Source organism: Nyctereutes procyonoides, unplaced genomic scaffold (assembly GCF_905146905.1).
Source record: "Nyctereutes procyonoides isolate TBG_1078 unplaced genomic scaffold, NYPRO_anot_genome, whole genome shotgun sequence".
Taxonomy (NCBI): Eukaryota; Metazoa; Chordata; class Mammalia; order Carnivora; family Canidae; genus Nyctereutes; species Nyctereutes procyonoides.
In genome coordinates, this window is record NW_026575040.1 from 19651803 (window position 1) to 19664518 (window position 12716).

A 12716-nucleotide genomic window follows, 5' to 3' on the forward strand; every position below is an offset into this window, starting at 1 on the left:
TAGATTTTCATAACACATAGCAAGAGAAATTTGATTAAAGCTAGGTTCTTACATGTTAAGTTAGCGATTTTAATGACTTCTTTGATATAAACCTATATTTTACTCTACATTCTCATTTCAGGGGCCTTCTTTTCCTCCATTGTCTGAGTATGCTCCACCACCGAACCCAAACTCTGACCATCTAGTGGCTGCTAATCCATTTGATGACAACTATAATACTATTTCCTATAAACCACTACCTTCATCAAATCCGTATCTTGGCCCTGGTTATCCTGGCTTTGGAGGCTATAGCACATTCAGAATGCCACCTCACGTTCCTCCAAGAATGTCTTCCCCATACTGTGGTCCTTACTCACTCAGGAATCAGCCACACCCATTTCCTCAGAATCCTTTGGGCATGGGTTTTAATCGACCTCATGCATTTAACTTTGGGCCACATGATAATTCAAGCTTTGGAAATCCATCTTATAACAATGCACTGAGTCAGAATGTTAACATGCCTAATCAACATTTTAGACAAAATCCTGCTGAAAACTTCAATCAGATTCCTCCACAGAATGCTAACCAAGTATCTAACCCTGACTTAGCATCTAACTTTGTCCCTGGAAATAATTCAAATTTTACTTCTCCATTAGAATCTAATCATTCTTTTATTCCTCCCCCAAACACTTTCGGTCAAGCAAAAGCACCACCTCCAAAACAAGACTTTAGTCAAGGAGCAACCAAAAACACTAATCAAAATTCCTCTACTCATCCACCTCACTTAAATATGGATGACACGGTGAATCAGAGTAATATTGAATTAAAAAATGTTAATCGAAACAATGCAGTAAATCAAGAGAACAGCCGTTCAAGCACCACAGAAGCTACAAATAACAGCCATGCAAATGGGACACAGAATAAACCACGGCAACCAAGAGGTGCCCCAGATACATGCACCACTGAGAAAAGCAATAAATCCTCTCTCCACCCAAGCCGTCATGGCCATTCTTCTTCTGACCCAGTGTATCCTTGTGGAATTTGTACAAATGAAGTGAATGATGATCAGGATGCCATCTTATGTGAAGCTTCTTGTCAGAAGTGGTTTCATCGGATCTGCACTGGAATGACTGAAACGGCTTATGGCCTCCTAACTGCGGAAGCATCAGCAGTATGGGGCTGTGATACCTGCATGGCTGACAAAGATGTCCAGTTAATGCGTACTCGAGAAACTTTTGGCCCACCTGCAGTGGGCAGTGATGCTTAGTCACAGGAATTAAAGGTTTTTTTTTCCTGTGTCTTACAGAGGTTTGATGACACAGGATTTTAATGTTTGACATTATTTTTTTAAATGCACATGCAAAAAGATTATTTGCCTTTTAGTTTTTATTAATATTCTACTTCATCACCAGTGCAAATTTTGTATTGTCTTTGTTGTCTTAAATGAGACTAATGTATATGGGGGTGCTTTAGAAAGTACTATACAAATAAATGTTAGTTGTTGTTAATCATAAACATAAAAGCCTCTTGAAGCTTCAAAATAATATATAGCAAATGTAGGCAAGTTTTGACTTTTAGAAGTTAGAATCATTGAAAAATGTACATTGCAGAGCTGAACTTTGGCAATATTACATTAAACAGTTTAAAACTCTTTCAAGGATCTATTTGACATGTTTTCAGAAAAAAGTATATGTAGCTATAACATGGAAGAAAGCATACATTTTAATGGATGTTTTAAAAAGATAATAGGGTATGATACCAGATTTCTTCCCATTAGGGTCCTTGAAACTAGTGACTTTTCTATTTTTGAGTCTGTCTTTCCAAGATATCTGTTTGTACAGATATCAGATGGATGTTAGCATATAGTAGATGCTCAGTAAGTATTTGTTGATTAACTTGTGGATTGTACCACATGAAATTGCTAATATTAGATCAGTTGAAAAATGACTGCAATTAGAGTTGAAGTGAAGTATGTTTCTAGTTGTGCTGTTTAGAATTTTAATAGTATGTTCTTCAGTTTCCTTTGATTATTGTTGTTTTATTATTTTCCAGAGAAATAAATAACATAATATCCTCGGAAGATTTGTGAATACGTCTTTTAATATGATTTCAAGCCAGGACATACTGCAAATGAGATGGGTGGAAATATCAAATTGGCCTTAGAAGGCTCAGCTGATAAAAGAACTGCTCAGTGGTGGTTTGAAAAATCTTGTTATGGGGATCTGGATTTAAAGACGAGCCTCAGGGGAGATGAGACTCCATTTTGAGCAAAGACCAATTAAGAGCCAGGGTGAAAGCTAACTTACAAACAACAATTTCAAGGCCTTGAAGTAGACAGGAGTTTCTCTGGTGACTGGGGAAAGTGTAAAGATGGACCCAAGAACATCCTCCTGGGAGATGATCAAGAATGGAGACAGAGGTGTACTCATTAAGATTCAGAACAGTGGAAACCTGTTTTTAGAGTGGATCATGACCTGTGACAAAAAAAAAAAAAAAAAAGAAAAGAAACTGTATGACAATTCATAGCAATTCATACGATGGTTGGATGTTGGTGAAGCTCCCAAACTTGGGCCACCATTATGATTGCAACCAAAAAAGTTCTGAAGACCATGTGGTGATCTGCGAAAGATAATTAATTACTACTGTTTAAACCCTGGTGAAATGACAGTAGCAGCATATTGCCAAGAAATTAAAATTATGCATGAAATTTTTGATTAAAAAAATCCTTTGGTTAATAAACATGAGCCCACACTTTTACATGGCAGCGCTTGACCTCATATGTCAGAAGCTACTAAAGCAAAGTTAATTGAATTGGGATATTAAATTTTGTTCTGTCCATTATAGTTACCAAACCTTTATCCAGCAAACTACCATCTTTTTCATCATGTGAAGCTTTCTTATTAAGAAACGTGTTCTCCAATTAAGCAGTAATTGGGGAATATGAACAATTTATATAGTTGAACAAATGACAAGTTTTTAAAAAATGAAGTATTTAATATCCTAGTAGAAAATTATTGCTCATGCATATTTTGATTGAATAAAACTTATTTTTTTAAATATAGCATTTTAATTTTGACCTACAAAAACAGCAATTTCATATGGTACAAGGTAGTAGAAGGTTTTCTCCATTTACCTGTGACTAGTTAGAGGTGAGTACAAAATATTTTCAATATAGTTGTAAATTATATATCTTTAAAATTTTAGGAAATGAAATGGCATAGACTCTAATACTAGGTACTCCTTGGTGTGACAACTTTACCAATTGAAGCAGGTTAAAATGCAGTATTTTTAGCTGACTCTGACATTTGATGTGTTCAGTAGCATACTTGAAGATCCCATGTTGCTTACTTTATAGTTTATATTAGAACTACATGATTTTATAAATCTTTAAGGACCTAGTTATGTTGTTCTTGAAATCCTAGTGAGTGCTGATTTTGAAGAAATGATGCACTGCATGTTACAAGCCCAGTCTTAGCATCGAATCATGGTTTTTATGACAACATAGTTAGATACTGAGTAGGATCTTCCAGTGTCCTCAGAAGTTAACCTTTTCATGGTAGTACTTGAGTTGTACTTATTGTTAAAATCAATTATGCAGTTTCTTAAGCCATCTGTTGGTTACAGTTTAAGTAGTTTTGTGAAAGTAAGGTAACTTCTTCCAAGCTAGTCTAAAGGTACTTGATTTGTAATGTGATTCTTTTCTGTTTCCAAATAGTTTTTGAAAACTTACAAGTGAATTTTTATTCAAATGCTTAGGTCTTCAGAGCACCTTATTTAAATAAGAGTCTGTAAATATTCAAAAGAAAAACCCATGGTTGACTACCAGTGAGTCATGGGCAAACTATAATCATAGTTTGATCAAAGTTTGTGAATCTTTTCATGTATTTGAATTACTCTTCTTAACTAGCTCGACATTTGTCTCTATGTGACTAAGTCAAAAACTACCTAGATGGTTTTTGATAGGAAAATTAAGGAACTAGAAGAATGTTCAATTTGACCCAAAGAAGGCTATTATACAAATTGGTACGGCTTTGTTAGGACAAGTGATGAGTTGCCCTGAACATTTAAAAATATTTGTAATGGAAAGAAATACACATAGGTGGAATAATCTTCCAGTAGCATTGCACCTTTTTTTCATGTAATCCTTTTCCTTCATGAAAGGCCTCATCTCACATGCACACATATATACAAAGGCACATATGCACAACTAAGAAGGAAATCGTAAAGTTTCTCTTATATTCTCAAGTTTTGTCTAAGTTTAACTTGGCTAACTCTCAGCAGTGAGGCTTTCTCATGACTGCTAGGTTGCTGATAGTTTTAAATCGTCATTTCCTTTCCCAGAACTTGCTCTATTCATTTCAGTAGAGAATTCCTAGTCCATTTGTTCTAGATGCTACTGGACTCACTAATGCTGAAACAGCTTAGCTGAATAAAAGAAAAATTATTCAGATAGAGTGTTTAGAATTAGTTTTGTGAACAGTGTTTTCCTTTGATGTGAAATACTTTTATAGTACTGTTATTAGGATTCTTGTTATCCAGATTAGGAGATTATGTACATAAAGCAAGATTTTCCTGTAGTAGGGTTTATTCTTCATAGATTAGCACAATATAAAGAAATCATTTTTTTTTAAAGACTTCCAACTCTGCCTACTGGTAGGAAAAAACTTCAGTAGTGTGGGTCACCATGAATTCTGACTTTAATCATCCAAATAAGTATCAGGAGTCCTTATCTAGTATTCTTTCAAACTTGTTTGTCTTGAACATATTAAAAATGCTAGTACTTATTGTCCAGCATACTATAGTAATTGTATTTAACAGGAAAAAATATGTAAGTAATGATTTTTTTAAGGGAGCTCTAAAGAATTTTTGGATTTCATTTTCTTACAGTGTATAGAGATTTCATATGCATGAACATTTGTGCTATTTTAGTTTTTTTTTTTAATTAAAAAGTTAAGAGCATCCAGGCTCCCAAAGATCATTTGTAAATAGTAGTTTGGAACGTTATATAAAATAATTAGATTGTTAGGAAAGCTCATAAAAGCTTATTTAAACCATAATGTAGTTAACCAATAGTAAACTAGCGCTCAGTTTTCTTTAGAGAACCAGTCAATTTAGGAGGTAGAAAGAAACAGAGGTCTTTCCTTTTTCCTAATGTGATTCAGAAGAGTTACGTTTCTTGGTGTTAGTGTTTCCTAGTTGCCCTCTTTCCATCCTAAACCCTCCGGCGGAATACAATACAAGCCAACTTGCCTTTTCCCCTAATGGTTGCTCTGTGCTTCAAAATTTCATCTTTCCTCCACTTAGAACTCCCATTTTTTTTCCTGTGGTTATGGCTGGCCAGGTTTAAGGGAAAAATGTTTTCCACCAAAATGCAAATGAAGATAGTGAAGAAAGTGGGATTAAACTTCCTTTTTAAGGCTGTTTATTCAGAATAGATTTTTATCTAATATCTAAGATTTCCAACAATAAGACCACATTTCAGGCACTGTGGGAAGCAGTCTTTTTATTGAATTGATGGATGCTATCTTAAGAGTACTTCCCAATTTCCTTTAATTGTTTTGGACTTTTCACAGTTTTCTTTCCTCAACTTTTGAACTCAGAGTTTTCTCACTTCCAAATGTTAGTAACTTGCCCCTTTTGCCTATTCTGTTTATCCAGTAGAACAGTATAGAAGTCGCATCTGCATTTTTCTAACTCTTGGTACAGAGGTCGAAGTTTAGAGGTACTCCTGGAGTAAGGAGACTAGGGCTGGCATTAACATCTCCCAAGACATAGGGTCTAGGGGAAATGAAAAATGGCTATCTCAGACATGAATACATCAGAGGCCTATATTTAGTTTAAAGTTTTTAATGAAACTCAATGGATAATCTTAATCTTTGTCATAGTTTGTCAAAATCCATTACTTGCAATTATATTAAAACTTACTCTAAATACTTGTACTTTCCTTGTTCTGTAGGTGATATAGATGATGTTGCTTGTTAGTTAAAATATCTTTTATAAAAGAAAGTCCTGCTTCTTATCATGATGTATGTGACTTAAATGACTGTTTCATATTAAAACTATTTCTTCCTTATGTACTGTTTACATATACCTCTTTTTGGGATATTAGTTCAGTACTTTTATACAAATCTGAGTGTGTTCCACATTGGTGACATGTATTTTTGCAGTAATTTTTTTGTTTTGTTCTTAGAGCATGTCTAAAGTAACACATGCACTAGTGCTGTGGTCTGTGGCAAAATTACTGTAATTCAAATTGGAAAATAAAATGTTTCCAGACTTTGTCCAACATTTATTCCTATGGCAAAGGAAATTACTATGTAATACTAATTATTTCTTATGCTGGTATGTTTAAGCTACTCTATGAAGTATGTGAAACATCAATATTTATGGATTAGTAGATGGCCTGATGTTTTGAAATGGGAGAGGGGGTAAAATTTGGTGTTAGCAATTCATAACACTCATAATACAATAAATACTTCTTAAAATTTACTTCTTAAAATTTTTATTTTCCTCTCACAGTTATCACAAAGGAATTATTATCTTAATTGATTGTGCATATTAGGATTTTTTTTAGCCTTTACCATTAAAATTACATACTAGACTTTGAACCTACTCTGATATCTTCCAGCCAAAAAAAGATACCATTCACTTCACCATAGCAAAATAAGTAGAAATGCTAATATTCATTTAAAGCTTTAAAGTACCATAAAAGTCCTCTAATTTACTTAGAATTTGTAACCATTGATCCAAGGCTTGAATGGTGTTTACTTTGTACTATCTGATGAAAAGGTTTGTTAATAAAAGTCATAATGAAGATTTTAAAGAAAAAAATGTTTGATCTTGGAAGAGCGTTAAGCTTTATAGAGCATTTATTTGAGAATATCATTTAAAAAAAACATTCTTTTGTCTTTAAACAAGTACCCAAATGGATTGTAATATGTAATACTTGGCCAATGCAAATTTGTATATTTGAAATTGTATACTTGAAAGCAAAAAAAAAATGCTATGAGTGCTTAAACTGCATATCTTTTTAAAGCATTCAAATTTTTAGACTTTTATCAGTTCAAACTATCCTGAATAAGGTTTTACTATATTAGTGATGTATATTACAAGATAAATGTTTACCTAAGTTACATAAATGATATCTCTATACAGCATCATTTTTGGCGTAGTTATGTAGTGTATTTTGTAATTTGATTGTTAATTATTGATAAGACTGACATAGCAATAAATCTGATTTGGTTCTTAATGTTTTTAAAAATGCCATGTACCATATGGTAGTATAATTCCATTATATTTTATTTGAATGTCCAGTGTTTACATGGGTCTGTTTTGGGGGCTAGAAATTTAGAATTACATGTTAAGGATTCATTTTTTTCTTGGTATCTTCACATACAATCTCTTAGAAATGAGTCTTTCTATTTAAATCATAGAGGTTTAAAGAAGTATTAGTATTAAATGATTCATGAATTGCATTGTGGAAAAATTTTAATTTATGAAATGACTAGGTTACCCCCAAATTGTTTATTTTCTTTGTATGGTTTTGTACAAGTTAGTTTTCAGAGAAATAAAATTGGCTTGGTAACTGATTGAATATAGTGGATAATGGATAGTTTGTCTAAGGGCTTCCAAGTATTAAACCAAAAATTATCAATTCTGAATTACTTTTTAATAATAACTATTAATAGTGGTAAGCCAACTTTACTTTTTCTTTTTAAAATCTTTAATTCTTATAATTTCCTCCTTTTGATCCCTTTCTTTCTTCTTTAAACACCATGGTAAAATTTAAGAAGAGTTTATCTTCCACATTTTAGTTTTTTATTCTGTAGATAAGTAGCAAGACAAATAGAAGTTCTATCAAAACAGTCCATGTTATTGTTGGCCATTCTTTGTAAGGCTCATACTAAATGTCATTTGTGCATTGTATAAAGAATGTTATTTATCAACATTTAGACCTACTATTAGTAGAAATTATGTGTGGCAGGCTTTCTTGAACAATATGTATTGTAAGTTTGTTCCTATAGTGTTATGCTTCGGATTCTTTTGAATAAAGCTAGTTTTTAAAGAGAAAAACAACTGTTTTTTTAAGTGCTTGACATTCAACAGAACAATCTTAGGTTATAGGTATGACAGTCGTGGTTTTGAGTAGGAAATGTTCCAGAAAACATTTGCCAGGGCAATAACCTGAAATTTACCAGGAATTTTATTTTATTTTTAATTTTTAAAATTTTTTTAGGAATTTAACTTTATACTGAGGACCAAACTAGTATTTTTGGATAGGTCATGCATTCTTTTTATTTCCCCTGTAAAGTTTATACATAACACTGAGTCCTCAGTTTCCCTTAGAAAATCTGAGCATAACCTATCTCTGATTTTAACAAATTAGGAATTCAGTTCCGTTAAGAGAAAATTAATTGGAGAAAAGTTCTACAACCTCAGCAGCTTAACAATCCTTGAAACAGAGACACCACTATAGCAATATTAAGAACAAACTTGCCTGAATTGTAAGATCAGGTTTACAAAAGACCTCCAAAATTTGTTGGAAATAACCATTAGGTTTCTAGAGTCTTACATGAAAAGATGCATGTAAATGTGTCAGTTGATGCAACTTGGCATAAGAGGTAATAAAAATGACAAGAAAATTACATCAAGGTAAACTTTGAATGGATGGAAGTTCTATTTAAATATATGAAAGGGGCTCAGTCTGTTAAGTCTCCAACTCTTGATCTCAGTTCAGGTGTTTTAGAATAATTTAAGATTTTTTAAAGAAAAACTGTGAAGTGTGTATTTAAAAAGTCACAATTTAAGTCACAACTAAAATAATATAAATACAATGAACTTTAAAAAAGGGTAAAGCAGAATACAGAACATTTAATAAGCCAATAGAAGATAGGAAAGCAGATAAAAAACAAAAATGGAAATAAACCAAATTATCAGTAGTTACATATATGTAAATGGATTAAATTCACATATCTGACAGATCAAAGAATTTTTTTGGTCCAAATGCTATTTACAGGGATACCTGCAGAAATTTCAAAAGCAAAGAAATGAGGGATGTACAATGATATTCATTAAGAAGTGGAAAAGCCAAATTCTAAATGATTCTATACTTTAAAAAAAAGCAAGGCTATCTATATAATGTAAAATTATGAAGAATTAAAACTTCATGCTGTATAGAAAAGTGGAACAAATGATGACAATTGTTGAGTTAAAAACTTAAAAAAACACAAGTTATATACAGGATGATCACAATTAGTTTTTAAATAATTTATATATTCATGTATACCTACCTAGAGATAATTGTCTGGAATGGTTACATGCCAAAATATTACTGTGGTTATTCCTGGATAATGGAAGAATGTGTGACTTTCTCCTTGGTATTTTCAGCAATAAACATGGATTCTTTTGGTCATCAGAAAACATAATTTTTAAAGTAAAGAGATAGCAATATGTATAACAGGAAAATATCAAAAGAAGCTACTGTAATGTTAGTATTAGACAAAATAGAATTTAAGGCTATTATCAAAAAGATAAGAGGTAACAAGTATTATGAGGGTGTGGAAAAGAGGGAATCCTTTTACACTATTGGTGGGAGTGCAAACTAGGGTACCCACTATGGTAAACAGTATGGGTTTTCCTAAAATAATTACAAGTAGAACTATCCAACAATTCCAATTCTGGGTATTTATCCAAAGGAAATGAAATCTCTATGTCAAAGAGACAATTGCACCCTCATGTGCATTGCAGCATTATTTACAATAGAATATTATTCAGCTATAAAAAGGAAGTTCTGACATTTGCACAACATGGATGGACCTTGAAGGCATTATGCTAAGTGAGATAAGTCAGAGGACAAATATTACATAATCTCACTTTAATGTAGAATCTAAAAAAACTGATGTCACAGATACAGAAAATGGATTAGTGGTTGCCAAAGGCAGAAAGGTGGGGGTCACAATGGTCACAATGGGTAAAAGAATCAAAAGTTATGAACTTCAGTTATAAATTTATAAGTTCAGGGGATGTAATGTGCAGCATGGTGAATAATATTGATATATATTTGAAAGTTGCTAAGAGAACAGATCTTGAAAATTCTCATAAAAAGATTCTGTGAAGTGATGGATGTTAACTTACTGTGGTGATCATTTCACAATATATATATATCAAATCATGTACACCTAAAACTAATGTTACATGTCAATCGTATCTCAATGAAATGGGGAAAAAAGATTTGTTTTTTTTTTAAAGATTGCACAAAAAAAATGACAAAAATATCAGTAGGAAGGAGAATATTTTGGAATTATAAAAGTAAAAACCCACCAAAATGATGGAATAATCATGAATACATATGTTTACAACAGAGCCTCGACATACATAAAGCAAAAGTTAGAATTATAGGAAGAAAAAAGTAGCAATTGTGTGAGATTTTTAAAAAATTTGTATCTGAAAATGAGACCTCAAGTATATGTTATGCTTATATATTAAACAAACATATATCAGGATGCATTTAGAATATTTAACCAAATGTGGCAAAAACTATCGTTTTATTATTTCGCATAAAATGAACTTTGAAGATAGTTCCAGGACCAGTTAATTCATCAGCTCAATATCAGGAAACCATGTAGATTTCTCTATGGTTCTCTTAGCTTTCCTCTTACGATTGCAAGATGGATACCACTGCTCCATATATCATTTTCTTACAGAATAACATGCAAAGCAAGCAGGAAACGAGGCTCATGTTGCTCTATTTTTATGAAAGAGGAAGATCCTTCAGAAGTCTCCAGCAGACTTCCCCTTTGAGAAATAGGAATCATTAGTTTAGACCAAACATGATTCTTCCTTTGGAGCTAGACCCAACTTTTCTGAAAATACTGCCATCCAATATACAAACAAAATAGAGGTTCTGAAAGCAAGGAAAAGAGGAGAATGGTTTTTAGATAAGCAACCAAGAGCACCTGGCCCCAAAATGAACAAGCTTGATCTAGTAACCTGTGCTAAATAAAGAAATAAACATTCCTTTCAAGCACTCAAGGAACATTTGCAAAAACTTTTCCATATCCTAAGTCATGGAGTCTGAACACATTTCAGAGAACTTTTATCAAGCACACTATGTTGCCTGGTCAAATGGTATTGAAAAGAAACCTATATATTTAGTAAATAAAAATAACCTCTTAACTACTTAAAACAAAGTTATTAACATTTAAACCTGAAGACAATTTAAATACTACGTATCAAAACTAAAAGCATAAGTTTAGGATATAGAAAGTTACAAAGAACATCACTTCCACCCTAACAATAAAAGAAGTCGGACAATCTTACAAAACCCTAACTTTTCCTAACATCATCAGAGAGCTGACTGCAAAAGCTACAATAGCACAGAGGGACAAGCCTTTCCAATGAGAGAAGCAGTACATTAACTGTTTCATGCGCTGATAAGACTTGTGCTAACAGAAACATTAAAGTTCTGTAGGTGGGATTAGACCAGAGAGAAACTACACCAAAAAAATTAAAAGAATGTTGGAAATGGCAAAAACAGAGGTTAAATATAGAAGACTTTTTTTTTAAACTGTTTTGATGCACACATACGCAGTCAATTGATTTTGGAAAAGTTGCCAAGAGAAGTCAGTTGAAAAATGATTCTTTAACAAATAATACTGAAACAACTGGATAGCCATATGCAAAAAAAAAAAAAAAAGAGTTGCCTGGACTTACACATGTGACACTGTATTTTTAAAAAACTCACAATGGAACTCAAATCTAAATTTAAGATCTCAAACTATAAAATTTCTAGTTGAAAACAAAAACTTTGTGAATTTGGGCTTGGGAACCATTTCTTAGATAAAACTCAAAAGGACAAATATTTTAAAAGTTGATAAATTAAGCTTTATCCAAACCACAGAATGTGAGGAAATACTTGAAAAACATGTATCGACAAAGGACTTGTATCCAGATATGCAAAACATGCTCACAGCGCAAAATAAACTTAGACTATTTTTTTTTAAAAAATGATTAAAAGATTTTAACAGACAAATACAGAAAAGCACATAAAAAGGTGCCCAACATCATTTGTCTCGAGGGAAATGCAAATCAAAAGCATAAGAGATACCAATACATCTATTAGATTTGCTTAAAAAAATTCTTTTTTAATAGGGCTAATGTCACGTGTTGGCGAATATACAAAATAACTGAAACTTTTCATACATTGCTGGTAGGAATGCAACATTTGTACTTTTGAAATAGTTCTGCAGTTTCTCGTAAAATTCAGCATACACCCACCATATGACCCAGCAATCCAATTTTCCTGTAGTCTACTTTTAACCCCTTGCTAACCTGCTAAGCTGCAGCTGTAAGATTCTTATGTTTTGGGCCATCTACAAGTGAAAAAAGCCGTTATCTCTGCTTGTTTAAGTGAGATACAATCCTACCTCTGGGCTGTATTAATAAATTTTAAAGTTCTTAAAGGCGCACTATTCTGATTAGGTTTACAGCAACTGTCCCCTTCTCCCCTTGAGTACAATGTCTAGAGATATTCCTGGTTGTCACAACCCGGAGGTGTTTCTGGCATCTGGTGAGAAGAGGTCTGGCATGCTGCCAAACACCTCACAATGCCCAGGCTAGCCCTGCACATCCAAGAATTAGCTGCCCTCCACGTCAGTAGTGGCAAGGGTGAGAAACCTTCGTTTATAGAGACTAAAAAGCACTTATATAAATCTAATCATTTCAAAATTTCCCCAAAA

General features: G+C 32.7%; 1 protein-coding gene across 1 annotated transcript in view; it reads left to right on the forward strand.

Annotated features, from left to right (window-relative positions):
* Positions 1-8046, forward strand: part of PYGO1 (pygopus family PHD finger 1) — a 30974-nt gene extending 22928 nt beyond the window's left edge. The window contains exon 3 of the mRNA XM_055320045.1: positions 122-8046. Coding sequence (XP_055176020.1) covers positions 122-1246 — 1125 coding nt within the window. The 3' untranslated portion in view covers positions 1247-8046. The remainder of the gene's footprint in view (positions 1-121) is intronic.
* Positions 8047-12716: the final 4670 nt, after the last annotated feature.